This window comes from Solenopsis invicta, chromosome 6 (assembly GCF_016802725.1).
Source record: "Solenopsis invicta isolate M01_SB chromosome 6, UNIL_Sinv_3.0, whole genome shotgun sequence".
Lineage (NCBI taxonomy): Eukaryota > Metazoa > Arthropoda > Insecta > Hymenoptera > Formicidae > Solenopsis > Solenopsis invicta.
In genome coordinates this window covers 2,203,691-2,225,306 of record NC_052669.1, presented here as the reverse complement: position 1 = coordinate 2,225,306, position 21,616 = coordinate 2,203,691, and the positions used below count along the sequence as shown (strand labels likewise).

The 21,616-nt window shown below is 29.4% G+C and overlaps 3 protein-coding genes across 6 annotated transcripts in view; all 3 read left to right on the top strand.

Annotated features, from left to right (window-relative positions):
* Positions 1–3,334, top strand: part of LOC105205263 (aminopeptidase N) — a 51,614-nt gene extending 48,280 nt beyond the window's left edge. For all 4 annotated transcript variants that reach the window (XM_011174605.2, XM_039450268.1, XM_026130595.2 and 1 more), the window contains 6 exons: positions 368–1,043; positions 1,305–1,489; positions 2,106–2,276; positions 2,348–2,491; positions 2,875–2,950; positions 3,091–3,334. In XM_011174605.2, the coding sequence (XP_011172907.2) occupies positions 368–1,043; positions 1,305–1,489; positions 2,106–2,276; positions 2,348–2,491; positions 2,875–2,950; positions 3,091–3,234 (1,396 nt within the window). In that variant the 3' untranslated portion in view covers positions 3,235–3,334. The remainder of the gene's footprint in view (positions 1–367; positions 1,044–1,304; positions 1,490–2,105; positions 2,277–2,347; positions 2,492–2,874; positions 2,951–3,090) is intronic.
* Positions 3,335–5,461: 2,127 nt separating this feature from the next.
* On the top strand, positions 5,462–6,783 carry LOC120358018 (aminopeptidase N-like). The gene is made up of 2 exons (XM_039450406.1): positions 5,462–5,718; positions 6,275–6,783. Exon 2 carries the CDS (start codon positions 6,289–6,291, stop codon positions 6,781–6,783), a length of 495 nt encoding a protein of 164 aa, XP_039306340.1. The 5' UTR covers positions 5,462–5,718; positions 6,275–6,288.
* Positions 6,665–20,644, top strand: LOC113003028 (aminopeptidase N). Its single transcript, XM_026130728.2, has 22 exons — positions 6,665–6,985; positions 7,459–7,899; positions 8,243–8,441; positions 8,701–8,869; positions 8,944–9,025; positions 9,420–9,823; positions 10,111–10,394; positions 10,501–10,733; positions 11,068–11,385; positions 11,465–11,546; positions 12,028–12,244; positions 14,709–15,228; positions 15,695–16,135; positions 16,319–16,517; positions 16,776–16,944; positions 17,019–17,100; positions 17,500–17,867; positions 18,153–18,433; positions 18,540–18,763; positions 19,086–19,409; positions 19,489–19,570; positions 19,991–20,644. The coding sequence occupies exons 1-22, from the start codon at positions 6,819–6,821 to the stop codon at positions 20,216–20,218; spliced, it is 5,514 nt and encodes a 1,837-aa protein (XP_025986513.2). The 5' UTR covers positions 6,665–6,818; the 3' UTR covers positions 20,219–20,644.
* The last annotated feature ends 972 nt before the right edge of the window (positions 20,645–21,616 follow it).

The following is a 21,616-nucleotide window of genomic DNA, read 5'->3' as shown; positions in this document are numbered from 1 at the left end:
GTTTTGGTCTCTGATTTGAATCGTTTTCAATAATAAACTATTATACATTAACAAATTAATTATATTGCAGTAAAATCGCTAAAACATTGATCGGGCTATTTGTTGAGATCCATAATTTGATTGATTGAAATTGTTACATTAATAAAATTGTTATAGCGTGTAAATGTAAGTAAAAAATTATTTGGTTATTACTGAAGAAGGTCCAAATCCGCGGGGACCAAAACGTTTAATGTTAATGTAATTTGTTTAAATACATATATATTTTTATACACACGAATATATGCTTATATGAGCAAAATATTATATTTAATAATTATTTTGTCTCTTTGTCATTGTCTCTATTACAAAAATTTATTTTTATTGTTAGGTCGTATCAAGCGGCCACTCCGACTGACTTATATCGACACTTGCAGACTGCATTAGATAGAACAGGACAAATTCGTGAACACATATTTGTAAAAGAGGTCGTAGAATCTTGGGCGAACCAGCCAGGATATCCTTTAGTGACTATTACACGAAATTACAAGACAAAGGTAGTTTTTGCCTCGCAAGAACGATTTTATCTCAACCGTCAAGCAGCAAAAATTGATTTCGAAAAGTCGAGTTGGTGGATACCATTAACCTTCGTTACCGAAGAATCAAAGTCCGCATTGGACCAAACAGCACCGGCTGCCTGGTTAAAGCCAAAGCCAAAGACAAACAGCACGATAGTTGGCATTGTCAAGCCAAACTCCTGGGTGATTTTCAACGTTCAGCAAGTTGGATATTACAGAGTCAACTATGATAAGAGTAATTGGAAAATGCTTATCCGCCACTTGAAGTTGAGGAATTTAAAAAAGATACATGTGCTGAACAGAGCTGCACTTCTAGATGACGCTTTTAATTTAGCCAGAGCTGGTTACGTGAATTATACTCTTCCATTTGATCTCGCAACGTACCTCGTTCGCGAAACCGAATATGAACCGTGGGTCGCTGCAATAAATAACTTTAATTTTCTAAATCGTGTTTTAGCCTATTCACCGCGAGTACAACAACTCTTTCAGGTAAGCGATTACACAAGTCTTCAAATTTTTACTTCTTTTCTACGGTTTGGAGAAGAAAAGTGATCTCTTATAATGTTTTATGCGCCGATATATCTGGAGAAAGAAATGCACCATTAAACAACAATTCTGTCACAAATTAAAATTTTAATTATATATATTAACTATTACAGAAATTCTTATCATTACAACAACTATTAACAAAATTTGATAATTTTCTTTATTTCTTAACAATGTTTAGTAATGCCTTGGTACAATTTGCAGAACTACGCAAATCACTTACTTAAACCGATATATAAACTATTGAGCTTTAAGGAAAGTCTTATGGACAGTTCGATAACGAAGTTGCATCGCGAACTGATCTTATCTACTGCATGCTCGGTGAACAATATCCACTGCTTAAAGACATCGGAAACTTTATTTAAATCCTGGCTCTGGTCTGAGACAAGGTATTAATTATCAGCAAAATCTCAAAACTAATAAATTATATTCAAAGTGTCTTGAAAATCGTAAATTAAAATACTGCAGTACAAAAGTTCTCGAAAAATCAAGTAAAATGGTCATTTGTAAATTTTTATCTCAGCAGTAAAAGTAGCTTTTGAAATATAAATTAATAAAGTTAGCGCGACTCATTGACATACGACTGTCTAAATATAGTTTGTAATTGGCCAACTTTAGCGGTATATCTTATAAACTACCCTAGCAAACATCAAGTTTTACAGTTATAAAACTGTTAGTTATAATTTCTCGTTCAAAACAAAATAACTGTTATATGACAGTTTTATAACTGTACCTTGTTTGCTGAATTGTTCTCAAGTATTTTGATTGTCAAATTTCGAGGTATCTTGTACATTTTTAATATTAATATTTTTAACTGATGTTTTTAAAAAGTGTTCGAAAGCATTCACAGACAGTACAGTTCTTGTTAATTGTATTATCTTATATTTTTAATACTTTATCTTTCGATAGGACTTTTCGTGAAACACACTTTATCTCCGGGAAAGATAGCAGATTAATTAACACAATATGTATTTTTATAATAACATATTTTATACATATATGCAGCACGGTACCAAGAAATCTAAAGAGTTTCGTGTATTGCGTGGGCATTCGCTCAGGTAACTATAATGATTGGAACACAGTTTGGAGCAGATTTCTACGCACTGACTTACATACAGAACAGGAGCTCTTACTAAGTGCACTCGGATGTACTAAAACTCCTCGTTTAATCGACAGGTGAATTCTAAGAGAACTGAGTACACAGATAAACGCGCTTAAGATCAGATACTGAATTTGTCAACTTTCAGATATCTCAATGTATCTATAACATATGAACTACTTCGCAAGCAGTACAGAATGACAATAGTTAACGCCGTTTTGAACGGCAATTCCGAAAATGTTAATTATGTCATTGATTTTATTCGCAATAATTTGCATACAATACTTAAAACGTATGTATCATGCGTTCTCATCTTTTTTATTTTATAATTTATTATTTTCTATTGTACATCTTATTTTCAATATTATACAAACAAACCAATCATCTCAATTTAAAACTTGGCATTTCAGAGTCAAGTTAGTATTGTCGTTTATTACAATATATTGTTGAAACGACAAATATTTGATTATAATCATATCTATCGGAAAATTTTTACATTTGTGTTTATCGGAAAATAGATTTTTGTAAAAAAGTATTAAACTCGATTAAAATCTTTTGCTTTATTTTTTATTAGTTAAATATGATCAAAAAGCAATATAATGATATAATTTATTTGCAATATTAGGTTGTACATATAAAATAAATCTTTGCAATATTTTGTTTCTATCTTTACAGAAGAGGAGTAGACTTTTTAACTAAAATGCTTACTGCTATAGGCGATACAATTATTACGGAAACCCAATTAAATAAGGTACAATTTATACGTGTTACTTAATTTAATTTTAATTAAATATTTTAATTTATTTCTTTAGCATTCTAATAATATTTAGAATAATTTTCTAATATTCCTTATATTACATTGATAATGTAATAATATTTATAATATTATAGCTTCGCTCATTTGTTCATGAGTACATCGAAAACCTAGGATCAGCATCGAATGCAGCGAGAAAAGCTGTAACCACTTCTACTTCTACCGTAGCATGGATCAATAAATACTTACCTATAATCGAAAAAGCATTGTTATTTAACTAATTATTTAAAGATATATATTAATATATTTTATAATAATGCGTTATTCAATTAATACTAAAAATATTCCAATATATTGTATTGTTTTTGTAATTGAATGTACGTTCTACTCAAGAAAGTAAAAAAATATTAAATTAAAAAAATTTTTGATACTATCCTTACACTAAACTTGTACAAACACTGCTCCAATTTATAAAAAGTTAAATTTATAAATTAATTAATTTAAAAAAAGATTAATTAATTATTATTTTAATATCAAATGCTTGAACAACATAAAAAATGTTTCAAAATCTAACAGATCTAACTCTATTATGATTTATTGACATTATATCCTTCACTTTTTTTTCTTTTCTATAAAAATTTATGAAATATTTTTATGTAGATACTTATACAAATATTTTATAAATCTATTATCCTTATTTTATACGTAATAGTTAACTTGATATCAATTTGTTATATAATTACATTTGTAGATGAGATTTTTATAACACGTTTTATGATTAAATCAAGTTTGAGATAATGATATTTTTTCTATAAGATGACGGTCTCATTTAAGATTGAAATAATCTTTATTAATTCGTGTAAATTTTCGGATTAAAGATATTTAATCCGTAATATAAAGTTGTTAATGTCAGTTTAAAGAATAAAATGCAATCTATTAAGTATATTATAATTTCAAAGATTTATTAAAGAGATATCTAGAGAGATTATTAAAGGTAACGTTTTATTATTTTTAAATATTAGTAATAGGAATAAGAAAGTGATTTTATATTACAAAAATTACAAAAAATTAAAAAAATGTAGAAAAATTTTTTGCAATCTTATTAATACATATATGTCTGTAAAATATTTAATTGTGCAAATTTGATTCATAATTAGAACTCGATTCATAATTGGGACTGTCACCTTATAATATATATTTACAATTCTATTCTTACGTTTATGTTTTGTTAACGTTATAAATAAATGCATTATAAACACGAAAAAGCTTTTGTATTACATAAAAATTAAATAGTTTTTTTCCATATCTGTATCGACGCTTGTATGCTTTGTAGACGATATCCTAAATGGATCAATCAGTTTTTATCTCTGTCTGCGTAAATATACTGTAGATAATAGAAAAGAGGTTAATATAAAATCTCACTACATTGGAAATTTTTGTATAAATGAATAATGACTGAATAATTTCACGATATAATAAATCTTGATTCACCAATATTGACTTAATTAAAATTTATATTTTAATTTTGACAATAAAAAAATATCCATACAAATTCAAGAAAAACGTAAATATACAAATCCACATACACCTGTTTTCTAGCGAGAAATTGAAACCTTAAAATAACAATGTATTTATTAAGTGTTTAATGTTCATTTATCATTTTTATTATGTATTCCGATTAATACTCTCTATGTTAATCTTATCTAAGTTATTTTTATCTAATTACAGTTAAAAAAGACTAAGTTGACAGTTGTTTCGCGATATATTGATTATGTTAATTGACAATTAAATTATTTACAGACTAACCCAATAATTTGCTTGAATTGATTTTTTAATAAATATTGTTATTTAGTTATTACAGAAACGAGTTGAACTTTTATATGTTAAAATTACAATTATATTTATGTGATTCATTTGCCTTCAATTATTAAAAATTACAATTTTTTTTAAAAAAAGAAAGAAACTTTTTTGAAGATGTTAGACATGTAGAAAGTCACGACACATATACACAAGCTCTAAAAATTATATTTTATCAAACTGCCACAAATTGTTTAGTTTCAATTAATCGTTTTCTCGATATATCGATGTTACATGACTTGAAAAGTAATGAAGCGATTTTTATTATAATCTTATATCAAAGCGCTTTTTTGTAGTAAAATTAATTTTGTCTTTTGCATATTTTTTTTTAAATTAATACGTGTTAATTGTTGCATTTAAATATTAAAGAAAATAAAAAGATATTGTAGAATTTATATTGGTGTTTCCAGATTAGCATTGTTTCGCTTAGCGAGAATTGGCTCGTAAAAATATGAAAATTTATAATAACGTTACAAATTCTACATAAATCAATACAGCATATTGCTTAAGCAGTACCATTCGATACGCGCTAAAAGATATGATAAAAAAGTTAGATCTTGGTGATATCTCTGACTGGGCCTGCCATCGATTGGTCGGATAACATTGTATTTTAGTTATCTGCGTTATCTGTTATGCCGCTGCTAAAACTGTCCCGGAAATTTTGCGAGTCGCGTTCGGAATGGTCCACTTACTTCTTTTACCTCGAAGAGTATAATACCTTTTCATCGAGAGAGCCTGACGATAAGATTAGAGGTGGCAGCGACATTTTTTTTTTAACGATACGTCGATACGTCCTACGGTCACGGTCTTATAAGATCCGAAGTTTTAGCCACACAGTCTTTCACTAAATCTCGTCTCTGCGGGGACGAGGGATCGACCCGTACTGCTCTTCTTTGATTAATTTTAAGGTACGTCATTAATCGTCATTGATTACATCTCTCTTGTGAAATAATTATTGTAAATATAAATAATAATTTTAAATAATATTTTAAAAATGTGTAACGCAGATATATCTTATTGAAAAATTTTTTGTAACATTCAAGTGCACCACCTACAACGTATAATTTATAAAATTGATATAATTTTTATTCTTTATGCGCGCAAATTTATATTTTTTCTATTATTGTCAAATTCTAATTTTTATTACATTTTTGATTTTTAAAATTTCTAATTATTATTATTATTATCAAATTTAGCAAATATTTTAACAGAGCAAAACAGAAATAAATGTTAAAGTATTTCTAAATTTTGTAAATTTTTGTGTATTACATAAATAGTAATTACAATCTTTTTCAAGATAAATAAAAATCAATAATTATTTGTGTAAAATATTTAATTATATTTTCTTACATTATATATATAGAAATTCAGAAGGGTGCACTTTATCACTACTTGATTGTGTCTTAAATTATTACGTAACAGAAATTAAATAGGTCTTTATGTAAAATTTTTTCGCTTATTTAGGCACGATATCAACGATGAGATTCTTGCTGCCATTGATGCTCGCCGTAGCAGCTTGCTGGGCAAGCAGTCCTCCTTTTGAAATTGATCCTCCACAAGCTATTGAAGAAATTTTGGATGACTATAAATTGCCAACAAATGTCATTCCTACTGCGTATAATATCACATTGGATCCGATTTTTGATTCAGACAATGAAACATTAAAATTTACTTTCCGGGGAAAGTCTGTGATCACTCTCAACATTACGGAAGAAACAAATATTATAAAGTTCCACGCCAAGGGTCTTGAAGGATTTATTAAGGAGAACATTACATTACATATTGATCCAAAAAATTCGACAGATCCGACAGATCCGACAAAGCCGACAGAGCTGACGACAAAGCCGACAGAGCCGACAACAAAGCCGACAGAGCCGACAACGACACAAAGCCGACAGAGCCGACAACAGAGCCGACAGAGCCGACAGAGCCGACAACAGAGCCGACAGAGACGCCAAAGCCGTCAAAGTTGATAAATTCGGCAGAGCCGGCCAAGCCGATAAATCCAATGAACGTATTCAAAATTAAGGAAAAAGACTTTGTGATACTCACTTTTTCGGAAAATCTTGAAATAGGAGAAAATGCAAAACTACATTTGACGTACAATGGAAAGTTAAATGATGAAACACATGGATTCTTCAAAAGTTCTTACCAAGATAAAGAAGGAAAAACGACGTAAGATAGCAACTAAAATTTTACTCAAATTAGAAACTGTTAAATTTGTTTAGAATTAAAATTTTTTATATTATGTGTAGAAGCTTTACATAAACTCAAAATTACTAAAAACAATTTTTATATCGTCAACTGTAGTTTAGAAGCTTAAATAAATTGTTTAAAAAGATAATTATTGTCAATTATAAATTCAAAAAAATTAGGAAAATTTACTGGTTTTTTTAATTATAACAAATGTTTTATTTTCTTTGTTGATTTTTTTAGAATGTTCTATTATATGAATCGAATAATATGTATCAAGTTAAATTCTATTTTTTAAAAAAAAGCAAATATTGTAGTATCTTTAAACAATACTAAATCAAATTTTTATTAAAATCAAAATTAATGTTTCCTTTGAAAAGCAGCAATGTTATTTTTACAATTACTAATAAAATAGAAATAGTCTTTGTATTAACATAATCCTTCATATGTTACAGATGGTTCGCAGCGACTCATTTTGAACCAGTAAGTGCGCGACAGGCCTTCCCATGTTGGGACGAACCACAATTCAAAGCAAAGTTTACAATTACTATTAATGTTCCTGATAAAAAATACAAAGCGATTTCGAATACACTCGTAAATGAAAAAGAAAATGCAACGACTTTCGAACAAACACCTTTAATGTCCTCTTATCTTGTGGCTTTTGCTGTTTCGGATTTCCAAGGTCTGTCAAATGAGGGCAAAAATTTTAGCATTTGGGCAAAACCTACAGTAGAGGATAGCGAGAAAGAATTCGCACTCAAATATGGAGAGACAACATTAGAGGAACTGAAAGATTTTACCAACATTGATTATTACCGAATGATAAACAAGATGGATCAAATTGCGATTCCAGGTTTCTCCGGTGCTATGGAGAATTGGGGTCTTGTGACGTACAGGTAATATCGGTCAAAGATCATATTTGAAGAACGTTCAAAGTTCAAATTTCTCAATAAATTTTAACTCATTTTTTTATTAGTATAAAATGCGAAGCGATATTTCAAACTTGCTACTTCAGTTTATTTTATTGATTGTTACTAAAATAGTTTACAAATAGCTTATATGAATTTTTTTACACGGAATGTAAAAACTTTTATCACACACAATTATCTATAATACAAATTTGATTATTACATCTTTCCAGGCATAATTTCAATTTATATATTACAAACTAGAATAATTGTTATAAACGTGACAATAGTTATTATGCATTAAAAAATAGAGTACTATCTATTTTTTCAGAGAATCTGGACTTCTCAATGTAAAGGGTAAAACAACCACGAAAGCCAAGCAGGAAATAGCAACAGTAATAGCCCACGAGTTGTCTCATCAATGGTTCGGTAATTTAGTTACTTGCAAATGGTGGAACGACATTTGGTTAAATGAAGGATTTGCTACCTTTTTCCAATATTACATTACTGATAAGGTTATTTCAAAAATGGTAAGTGTATAAGATATATTGAATATTTTTAATTTCGAGGATAATAATAAAAAATTATTGTGTACATTAAGGAAAAAAGTAATAACTAACAAGTATAAAATTAAATTAGTAGAAATTTTGCCATTAATATTACAATTTATTTTACTATTGAAATTGCCCACAGAATTTCGTCGACTAAGAATTACAAATTTTATATAAAATGTAGTATCACTTAGCATAATAAAACTACTAGTTGATTAAACATTAATTTAAATTGCAGAATGAAAAAGAATCTTGGCGTCTTATGGAACAGTTTGTTATTAAAAATGTACAAGAAACGTCGTTCGTCGTTGATGCAAGCAGTAAAACTCATGCATTGAACCCTAAAACCAGTATACAATCTCCTTCCCAAATTCGAAGCTTATTCGATGATATCTCTTACAAGAAAGGTAAATTAATCCTTTCTTTGCTAAAATAAAAATGACATAGTCATTATTCTAATTTATGCTGTTTATCTTTGCAGGCGCTGCTATTCTTAATATGCTGTATGAATTTTTCGGAGAAGATCTCTTTAAGAGTGGACTTAGACAATATCTAGACGAATAGTGAGTTTATAATTATTCATATTTATAAAAGTAAAGAAAAGGTTCTTAAACATTTATATTACATAAACATTGAACAATGCAATAATTTTTTGTAATAATCACATAAATTTGCCAATTTAATAAAGTTTCTTTGGCAAAAGGCGATTATTATTTAATTTTCATTTTTTATACAAATTGTTATATTATTATTAATATTTACTTCAAATTAATGCAATTGATTTAAAAAATTATCAATTAAATTAAATATTATTTTACAATAATAAAAAAATGTATTAAAAAATTAATTATCTTCTGACCATTTACTTATAATAATTACTCTACATGACCGAAGTCGTATGCAGCATTTAAAAAAACCGTAAAGTAACAAAATAAATATACAACTTTTCAATTTTAGCTCGTACAAGCCTGTTACTTCTGGCAATCTCTTTGATGCTATTGGAAAACAGAAGGAAGTGAAAGAAGACTATTTGCCGAAAAACGTTACACTTGAAGATATCATGAAAAACTGGATAAACGAACCTGGATATCCTGTCGTCACCATCAATAGGGAAGAGGATGGTAAAATTACTGCAGAGCAGGAACGATTTTTCTTGGTACAACCTGCGAAAAAAGATGAGACTCAATGGTATATACCTCTCAATTATGTAATTCAAGACGACTACGACAAAGTGTTGCCCAAGGATAAAAAGTCTGGTTGGTTGGCACCAACAAAAGAGAAAAAGGACAAGAAAAACAAAAAATCATTTGATGAAGAGATTGAAAATACTAAATGGATACTTTTCAATAAAGATCAAACAGGTATGTATATACTGTTTAAATATTCAATGTAATGTTAAAGATATGCACATCTGTTAATCGACTTGATTATTTCGATGCGTTTCCTTTTTCCATTAATTATTTATGTATTGTAATAAAATTGTAGCTTACAATTGTATGGGCCATAACGTGAAACAAATAATATGATTAATTTAATTTGTTTGTCACTTGTGCCTCTTTGAGATAATCATGATTACAGAAGTAAATTTATCTCAAAGACTAAGCAGGGTTCAATACGATACATGAATATTAATCAATGTTATTTACAGGATACTATCGTGTAAATTACGATAATGCAAACTGGAAACTTCTATCGGAATTCTTAGAAAACAATCCTGGTAATTCAAATATAAGTGCGACCAACCGCGCCCAATTGATCGACGATGCGTTAAATCTTGCGCGTGCAGGATATTTGAAGGATTACGCAATTGCATTGGATATCACAAAGTATTTAAACACGGAGATTGATTATATTCCATGGTATGCCGCTGTCAGAGCATTTGATTATCTGGATAGCGTATTACAGGGTGGACAGCAACACGAAGTATATAAGGTAAGTTGAATAAAAAAAGGGGGTTTCGTAATCGCAGATGCATGTTTTAATAGCAAAAAGGAGGAAACATTTGCGAGTATCGTTCTAATGTATCACTGAATTTCAGAAATATGTCGCTGCCAAGATACAAGGTTTAGTAAATAAAGTCAACTACAAAGATTGGGAAAATGGTACCCATGTAGATAAACTCGCCAAAGTATTGGCGCTAAAGACGGCTTGTAAATATGGCTGGCAAGACTGCACGGAATTCGCTACTGAGACGCTCACACAGTGGCTGAAAAAAGATCAAGACAATGATAAGAAAACAAATACACAAAAAAACAAAAAAAAGGACAAGAAGTAAGTCTGAAAAACTTGCCATAGTTCCGTACTTTTACAATTACAATCATATTATACCTGCTTTAAATATCAATAGCAAATTTCTGTATCGATTGTAAATTTATCGTATAGTTTATAAAATATAGTTTATAAAATATAGTGAACAATGATGCGTTTTAAAATATTTAGTATAGGTTTTATTCTAAAGTCACTTTATAAATCTATGAAAATTCTGCATTGCAAAATAGAATATGAGTAGAGAAATATATAAAAATGATGTAAGTTACTTGTTAGCATCATGCAATATTAAATATCTAATGTACAATAATTGTGACGATCGTTAACCGTTTTGCAGTCCGTTCCTTTCCGACTTCTGGATAGACATAAGGAGTGAAATTCTTTGCGCCGGATTGCGAGAGGCAACTGCAGAAACGTGGAACAATGCTTTAAACAAGTACGAATCCGTCACAGACAATGATGAAAAGAAGGACATTCTGGCAGGCCTTGGCTGTGTCACAGCAAAAGAAACCATAGAGTTATTCCTCAATAAATCAATCGGGAAGGATTCCATTGATGTTTTCGCCACGATGAATTCGATAGCGGCGGGTAATGCCAAATCCTTCGATATTCTTATAAATTTCATTAAGAACCATCTCGAGGACATCCAAAAAGCGTAAGTTGCTTTTTGCTGCGTACTTTGATAACGTATAATGGATTACGAACATATTGATAATGTGATGTTTTCTTGACAGAGATAAAGAAGATAACTCGTTGCTCATCGCCCTCTTCAATAATCTCGCCAACAAAGTCGACACGATAGAACAATATGGAGAGGTAATGTATTATTAATATTTGTTTTACTATACTTTTGGAAAATAAAACAGAATTAAGCGTTCACTAGAAGACAGTTTTTCAGATTTAACATTTAGCGCACGTATCACATTTGACAAAATTTAATTAATTCATCGGAAATTATTAAATAATTACTACTCTAAAATTTTCACTGCTTCAAAGTTGAACACTTTTTTTTAAGCTGCGACATATGGACACGATATTCGGTCGCGATAACGTATCTTCGTGTAACTAAATTTTAGTAATTAGAACCTACGAGACATTTCACGTATATCTCGTCCTTGATCGCGCGCGGTTGTATCTTATCTCCGAGTGGATTGATTAGGTGTTTCACAACATTGCATCTCCAAAATGTATCGTCAACTACGCACAATACTTTAGAAATCTAATGATCTAATAATATCTATAATTAGTATTAATAATCCTAAAAAAATTTGTAATATCACCGTTTTCCTCATTTTAGTTGTCGAAACTCATTTACGGGCAACTACAAAACACACAGAAAGTTGAATTGGCCGCCGCTATACACAAAATTGAATGGATCAAGTCTCATCGTACTGATGTTGAAAAATGGATGGTAGAGCATCAACCAGAAACTCAACAACCCAACGAACCAGACTCAGCAAGTTCTATTACTTTGACGTCGTTCCTTCTGTTTATCACATTACTAATTACACGATTCTAAAAAAAATCAAATTCATAGTTGCGTTATGTAATTGTAATATCTCCAATTAAGTTAAACTTAATTATACTTTCTCGATGAAATTGATGTCAAGTATAATACTTTTTCCTGCCTCTTCTAACAGTGATTATTGTCGCATTTGATTTTGTAAATGAGAAAAAGATGAGATCGCGTGGAAGGCCTCGTATTATACATTACCCAATTTTTTATATTATATAGTTGAGTTATGTCAGATTTATAATATAAGTGCGCGTTTGTTGTAATTTATGAAACATTAAAAATCCTTTTTACAATATCAATAGACTAAATGATATCACAATATTTAAGAGAGAGGAAGAATTAGAGCTCGAATATAAATATTGCGAAAATTTTTATTGTCATACAACTACGTAGGAAAAAATAATGAAGATGTATGATATATTTAAAAAATTGTGTACACGGGTATGATTGTAAATATACTAATTACTATTTATACAGGTTTGGAACATCTTCAATAACATTAACAAATTTATTATATTGCAATATAATCTCTAAAACATTGATGATCAGGCTATTTTTGTTGAGTTCTTCATAACTTGATTGATCAAAATTGTTAAATTAATAAAATTGTTATAGCGTGTGAAAGTGAGTAAAAATTATTTGGTTATTACTGAAGATGGTCCAAACCCGGGACCAAAACGTTTAATGTTAATGTAATTTGTTTAAATACATATATATTTTTATACATACAAATATATGTATTTGGCTTATATTGGCAAAATATTATATTTAATAATCATTTTGTCTTTTTATCATTCTTTTCATTACAAAAATTTACTTTTATTGTTAGGTCGTATCACGCGGCCATTCCAACTGACTTGTATCGATACTTGCAGACAGCATTAAATAGGACAGGACAATTGCGTTAGCGCATATTTGTAAAAGATGTAGAATCTCGAGCGAATCAGCCAGGATATCTCTTAGTGATTATTACACGAAATTAGAAGACGAAGGCTGTCTTACTTCACAAAAACGATTTTATCTGAACCGTCAAGAATCGTAAATTGATTCTGTAAAATTGAGTTGATGGAGGGCGGACTGAGGATTGCGCGTAAGATAAAGAGTAAGGGGACTAGGCTAGCGGTCTTTGTCAAACGCACTCATCTGTTTTTGTTCTTTGACTTTAGCGCCAAAAAGTGGAAGATCTCTGAACTACCATGAACACAATTACTGCTCTTTGCACCAATTCCATGTGAAAATTACATAAACAATATTCAGACACTTATATTTTTTATACCAAAGCTTCTAGGATCATTCTGCAAGCGCTGTACTGTTTTTTGATTTAATTCACACCGAGCTTGCTATTTATTTCATATACACAATGTCTAAAACTTTTATATGGGACACATGTTGTCACGAGTCGGTTACAGAAGCCGATAATTAAACTATAATTAACTATAATTTTTTAATTTACTTTCGTTTTGGTATTAAATTATAGCTAGCGAAGTATGTTTTTGTCACTAATTTAATTGTGTAAAAGGATTTTGAGATCGGTAGAGCCAAGATGAGATACGAGTGTCCGAAAATAAGCACGTATAGAGACCAGTCCAGCATTGTCTTTAGCAGTACCATTCACGTGCTGCAAGATATGATAAAAAAGTTAGATCTTGGTGACATCTCTGACTGAATCTACCATCGATCGGTCGGATGACTTTGTGTTTTAGTTGTCTGCGTTATCAGACGATGCCATTGATACAACTTTCCCGGAAATTTTGCAATTCGCGTTTAGAATAATCCACTTATTTCTTTTACCACAAAGAATATGATATTTTTTGCATCGCAAAAGAAACTGACGTTATCAATTTAATCTTATGATTAGATGTGACAGGAACATTTTTTTAACGATATGTTCTACTGTCATAGCTTTCGAAGTTATGATTACACAGTCTTTCAATAAATCTCGTCTCTGCGGGGACGAGAGATCAACCCGTACTGCTCTTCTTTGATTAATTTTAAGGTACGTTGTTAATCATCATTAATCACACCTTGTGAAACAATTATTGTAAATATAAATAATAATTTAAAATAATGTTTTAAAAATCTATAACTCAAGCATATCCTAATTAAAAAATTTTTTTAAATGTTCAACCTATAACGCAAATTTATATATTTTTTTATTATTATCAAATTCTAGCCTTTATCACATATGTATATTATAATTTAAAAAAATTTTAGTTATTTTATTATTATTAAATTCAGCAAAAGTTAATGTTTTGTGTATTACATAAATAGTAATTAAAATATCTTCCATGATAAATAAAAATTTATTATTATTTGTGTAAAATATTTAATTACTTTTTCTTACATTATATATATATATAAAAGTTTAGAGAGGTACACTTTATCACTACTTAATTGTGTTATAAATTATTATATAACAGAAATAAATTGGGCTTTTATGTAAAATTTTTTCGATTATTTAGGCACGATGTTAACAATGAGATTTTTGCTGCCGTTGATGCTTGCCATAGTAGCTTGCTGGGCAAGCATTTATCCTTTCGAGAATGAGCTTCCGCAAGCTCTTGAAGAAATTTCGGACAACTATAGATTGCCAACAAATGTCGTTCCTACTGCATATAATATCGAATTGACGCCGACTTTTGAGTCAGACAATAAAACAGCAAAATTTACTTTCCAAGGAAAGTCTATAATCACTCTCGACATTAAGGAAAGAACAAATACTATAATGTTCCACGCCAGAGGTCTTGAATTTAATAAGGAGGATATTAAATTAAAATATAGTGTATCACAAAGTGCAATAAAAATGTATACAGCAATAAAAGTATTGAAAATTAAGGAAAAAGACTTTGTGATGCTCTCTTTTATGAACAACCTTGACATAGTGAACAATGCAGAACTATATTTGCAATACACTGGAAAGTTGAATGACGAAACACGTGGATTCTTCAAAAGTTCTTACCAAGATAAAGAAGGAAAAACGACGTAAGATAACAACTAAAGTTTTACTCAAATTAGAAACTGTTAAATTTGTTTAGAATTAAATTTTTTTATATTGTGTATAAGCTTTATATCAACTCAAAATTACTTAATATAATTCTTATATTGTCAACTGTAGTTTAAATAATTAAATAGATTGTTTAAAAAGATGATTACTGTTAATTATAAATTCAAGTAAATAAGGAAAATTTACTAGTTTATTAATTGTAATAAATGTTTTATTTTTTTTGTTGATTTTTTTGGAATGTTCTATTATATGAATCAAATAATATGTCCCAAGTTAAATATTTTTAGAAAAAAGCAGATATTGTAGTATCTTTAAACAATACTAAATCGAATAAGTATTGAAATTAAAATTAATGTTTCCTTTAAAAAACAATAATGTTATTTTAACAACCACTAATAAAATAGAAATAATCTTTACATTAACATAATCTTTCATATGTTACAGATGGTTTGCAGCGACTCATTTTGAACCAGTAAGTGCGCGACAGGCCTTCCCATGTTGGGACGAACCACAATTCAAAGCAAAGTTTACAATTACTATTAATGTTCCTGATAAAAATTACAAAGCAATTTCGAATATGCCCGGAAAAGTAACAGAAAAAAAAACAATTTTTGAACAAACACCTTCAATGTCCCCTTATCTCGTAGCTTTTGCAGTTTCGGATTTTACAAATCTGACAAATAAGGACAAAAATTTTAGTGTTTGGGCAAAACCTACAGTAAGGCAAAGCGAGAAAAGATTTGCATTTTATTATGGATGGAAAGTACTAGAGGAACTGAAAGATTTTACCAACATTGATTATTACGGAACAATGAAAAAAATGGATCAAATTGCGATTCCAGGTTTCTCCGGTGCTATGGAGAATTGGGGTCTTGTGACGTATAGGTAATATCGGTCAAAGATAATATTTGAAGAACAATAAAAGTCCAAATTTCTCAACAAATTTTAACTTGTTTTTTGTTTATTAGTATAAAATGCAATACAATATTTCAAACTTACAATTTTAGTTTATCTTTGTTTGATTGTTACTAAAATAATTTATAAATAACGTACTAATTATTTTTTCAGAGAATCTGGACTTTTCAATGTAAATGGTAAAACAACCACGGAAGCCAAGCAGGAAATAGCAACAGTAATAGCTCACGAGTTCTCTCATCAATGGTTTGGTAATTTGGTTACTTGCGAATGGTGGAATGAAATTTGGTTAAATGAAGGATTTGCTACCTTTTTCCAATATTACATTACTGACAAGATTATTTCAAAAATGGTAAGTGTATAAGTTATATAGAATATTTTTAGTTTCGGGGATTATAATAAAAAATTGTTGCGTACATTAAGGAATTAAGAAGTAATAATCAAGTATAAAATTAAGTTAGCAGAAAATTTGCATTAACATGACAATTTATTTTATTATTGAAATTGTACACAGAAATTTGTCAACTAAAACTTAAAAATTTTACATAAAATGGAGTATCACTTAGCACAATAAAACTACCAGATAATTAAACGTTAATTTAAATTGTAGTATGACAAAGAATCTTGGCGTCTTATGGAACAGTTTGTTATTAAAAATGTACAAGAAACGTCGTTCGTCGTTGATGCAAGCAGTAAAACTCATGCATTGAACCCTAAAACCAGTATACAATCTCCTTCCCAAATTAGAAGCTTATTCGATGATATCTCCTACAAGAAAGGTAAATTAATCTTTTCTTCGCTAAAATAAAAATAGCATAATCGTTATTCTAATTTATGCTGTGTATCTTTGTAGGCGCTGCTATTCTTAATATGTTGTATGGATTTTTCGGAGAAGATATCTTTAAGGCTGGACTTAGACAATATCTAAATAAATAGTGAGTTTATAATTATTCATATTTATAAAAGTAAAGAAAAGGTTCTTAAACATTTATATTACATAAACATTGAACAATGCAATAATTTTTTGTAATAACCACATAAATTCGCCAATTAAATTAAGTTTTTTTTAGTAAAAGGCAATTATTACTTAATTTTTATTTTTTTTTACGAATTGTCATATCGTTATTAATATTTACTTCAAATTAATGTAATTGATTTAAGGAATTATCAATTAAATTGAATATTATTTTACAGTAACGAATAAATGTATTAAAAAATTAATTGTCCTCCAAACATTTACTTATAATAATTACTCTACATAACCAAAGTTGTACACAGCATTAAAAAAAATAACACTAAAACAACAAAATAATTATATAACTTTTTAATTTTAGCTCGTACAAGACTGTTAATTCTGATCAACTCTTCTCTGCAATAGTAATAGAACCAGAGAATTTGCCGGAATTCATTCAATTTGCAGATGTCATGAAAACATGGATAAACAAACCTGGATATCCTGTCGTCATCGTCAAGAGGGACAAAGACGGTGTAATTAATGTAAACCAGGAACGATTTTTCTTGATAAAACCAGCGAAAAGAGATGACACTCAATGGTATATTCCTCTCAATTATGTAACTCAAGATGACCCTCAAGTCGTTATGCCAAAGATTAAAAGATTTCGCTGGATGCCGCCCAGAACAACAATGATATTGCGTAATGTTAACAATACTAAATGGATACTTTTTAATAAAGATCAAACAGGTATGTACATACAGATCAAATATTCAATGTAATGTTAATGATACGTACATTTGTTAATCGACTTGATTATTTTGACGTGTTTCTCTTTATTATTAATTTTTTATGTATTTTATTAAAATTGTAGTTTACAATTGTGTGAACAACAACGTGAAACAAATAGTGTGATTAATTTAATTTGTTTGTCACTTGTGCCTCTTTGAGATAATTATGATTACAGAAGTAAATTTATCTCGAAGACTAAGCAGTTCAATACGATACATGAATATAAATCAATGTTATTTATAGGATACTATCGTGTAAATTATGATGATGCAAACTGGAAACTTCTATCGGAGTTCTTAGAAAAAAATCCTGATAATTCAAGTATAAGTGCGACCAACCGCGCCCAATTGATCGACGATGCGTTAAATCTCGCGCGTGCAGGATATTTGAATTACACAACTGCATTGGAGATCACAAAGTATTTATACACGGAGACTGATTATATTCCATGGTATGCCGCTGTCAGAGCATTTGATTATCTGGATGGCGTATTACAGGGTGGACAGCAACACGAAACATATAAGGTAAGTTGAATAAAAAAAGGAGGTTTTATAATCGCAGATGCATGCTTTAATAGCAAAAAGGAGGAAACATTTGCGAGTATCGTTGTAATGTATCACTGAATTTCAGAAATATGTCGCTTCCAAGCTAAAAGGTTTAGTCACTAAAGTCAACTACACAGATTGGAAAAATTGTGGACATGTAGATAAACTCGCCAAAGTATTAGCGCTAAAGACAGCTTGTAAATATGGCTTGGAAGACTGCACGGAATTCGCTACTAAGACGCTCACACAATGGCTGGAAAAAGATCAAGACAATGATAAGACACAAGAAGACAAAAAAGAGGACAAGAAGTAAGTCTGAAAAACTTGCCATAGTTTCGTGATTTCACAATTACAATCACATTGTACCTGTTTTATATATTGATAGCAAATTTCTGCATCGTTTGTAAATTTATTGTCTATAAAATATTATATGTCGTGAGAAATGATGCGTTTTAAAATATACAGCATAGATTTTATTTTGGAATTGCTTTACAAATTTATGAAAATTTTGCATTGCTAAATAGAATATAAATATAGAAATATATAAAAATGATGCAAATTACTTGTTAACATCATACAATATTAAATATCTGATCTATAATAATTGTGACGATTGTTAACCGTTTCGCAGTCCGTTCCTTTCTTCTGACTTCTGGATAGACATAAGGAGTGGAATTCTTTGCGCCGGATTGCGAGAGGCAAGTGCAGAAACGTGGAATAAAACTCTAACCAAGTACAAATCCGTCACAGACAATGATGAAAAGAGAGACATTCTGGCAGGCCTTGGCTGCACCACAGCAAACGAAATCATCCAGAGATTCCTCGATTTATCAATCGAAAAGGATCCCGTCATCGACGTTTTTGCCACGATGAATTCAATAGCGGCGGGTAATGCCAAATCCTTCGAAATTCTTATAAATTTTATTAACAACAACATCGAGAAAATCCAAAAAGCGTAAGTTACTTTTCGCTACGTACTTTGATAACGCAAAATGGACTACTAACAGATTGATAATGTGATGTTTTCTCGACAGAGATAATGAAGATAACTCGTTGCTCATCGCTTTCTTCAATAATCTTGCTAACAAAGTCGACACGATAGAACAATATGCAGAGGTAATATATTATTAATATTTTTTATTTGTTTTACCATACTTTTGAAAAATAAAGAGAATTAAGCGTTTACTAAGAGATATAGTTCTTCAGAATATAACGTTTAGCGCACGTATCATATTCGACATATTTTAAATAATCCATCAGAAATTATTAAATGGTTAATATTCTAAAATTTTCCTTTCTTTAAACACTTTTTTTAAGCTACTACATAAATTTTTGTAATTAGAATTTACGAGACATTTATCTCGAGCTTGATCTCGCGCAGTTGTGTCTTATCTCCGAGTGGATTGATTAGGTGTTTCACAATATTGCATCTCCAAAATGTATCGTCAATTACGCTAATACTTTAGAATCCTAATGATCTAATAACATCGGTAATCCTTAAAAAAATTATTAATATTTCTGTTTTCCTTGTTTTAGCTTTCGCTACTCGTTCACCGGCAGATACAAACCACACAGAAAGTTGAAGGATTGGCCGACGCTATATACAAAATTGAATGGATCAAAAATTATCGAGCTGATGTTGAAAAATGGTTGCTAGATAATGCTGGATCTAAAGAAGAAAACTCCAGAAAACCAGATTCCGCAACTTCTATTACTTTGACATCGTTCCTTCTGATTATTACACTATTAATCACACAATTCTAAAAAGAATCAAATTTATAGTTTCGTTGTACAATTGTAAAATCTCTTTAATTAAGTTAAACTTAATCATACTTTGTCAATAAAGTGGATATCATGTATAATACTTTTTTCTGCCTCTTCCAACAATGATTCAATTATCGAAATATTGTCGCATTTAATTTTGTAAATGAGAAGAAGATGAAATCGTGTGGAAAGCCTCGTATTATACATTATCCAATTTATGATTTTATATTATTGAGTTATGTCAGATTTGTTTTATAAACGTTTGTTGTAATTTATGAGACATTAAAAATGTTTAGAAACAATGTCAATAAGCTAAATAATATTACAATATTTAACAAGAAGGTAATAAAAATTAGAACTCAAATAAATATTGTGAAAATTTCTACTGTCATAATTATATACAAAAAATAATAAAGACGTTTAATATTTAAAAAAGTTGTGGTATAATTGTAAATATACTGATTGCTATTTGTACGGTAGCTTATTTAATTTATAAATATCTATAACAGAAATCAAAAAGAAAAGTAAGTAGTTAATCTTTTTCAGATTGTAGTGAAAAGACAATTCAATTCAGATATTTGCAAAAAGAGTATTTTCATTAATTTACATGGAGTCTTTTTTGCAGTGTGGCTAATTGATTACTGAAGGCACGTCTTATACCATTGTAATTTGACGTCGTCGCAAATTGTATTTAATGAAAGATATAATTTTTCTGTTAGTATGATTTGGGAGGGATTAACAAAACATTCCTAGTGCAAAACATATAATTTTTATTATTACATAAATAATAGTAATATTCATAAAATTGTTTACACGAATTGAGCATCCTAAGAAGTCACGTGTAATAAATGTAATAATAAAATATACTTTAGTGTAAAAGTCTTTTGCAGCAAGTACATTAGTGGAAAACATTTGATATGTTTACGACGCCGTTATTACGTCACTTTTATTCTTGCTGGACTACAATCAAACATTTCCTAAGGCACAGTAACGATAGGTATCGTATCTAAAGAATGTATGTTACCTATGCGTTTTAATCGTGACCTACTAAAGTGATTCTCAATGATTACCTGATTCATAACCTACGCGATAGTAGCTCACAAGAAACACTTATGCCTAATATCTTCAACTCTAGATAACTTTATCCATTAGATAACTCCCGGAGAAAATTTCTATTAAAATTCTAGTACATTTTGCGTCAAAAATTAGTAGTATGAAGAATAACCATTCGTTAAAGATTTCAGTGAAATAAACCTGATTTTTTTAATTAATTTACAAATAATGTTTACCTAAAAAACAGCTATCGGGAGGTGTGAAAAAATTGAGCATTAATAAAAAATGTGAATGTCGTAAAAACGTGTTAGTTTATATTCTTCTGTGTATTTAAAATTTATAATG

Excerpts from the sequence above, each read along its gene's own strand:
- LOC120358018 (XM_039450406.1), top strand. The coding sequence starts at position 6,289 with ATGAGATTCTTGCTGCCATTGATGCTCGCCGTAGCAGCTTGCTGGGCA.
- LOC113003028 (XM_026130728.2), top strand. The coding sequence starts at position 6,819 with ATGAACGTATTCAAAATTAAGGAAAAAGACTTTGTGATACTCACTTTT. Across the intron at positions 9,824-10,110 it reads TTTCAATAAAGATCAAACAG|GATACTATCGTGTAAATTAC; the intron begins GTATGTATATAC and ends TGTTATTTACAG. Across the intron at positions 10,734-11,067 it reads AACAAAAAAAAGGACAAGAA|TCCGTTCCTTTCCGACTTCT; the intron begins GTAAGTCTGAAA and ends ACCGTTTTGCAG.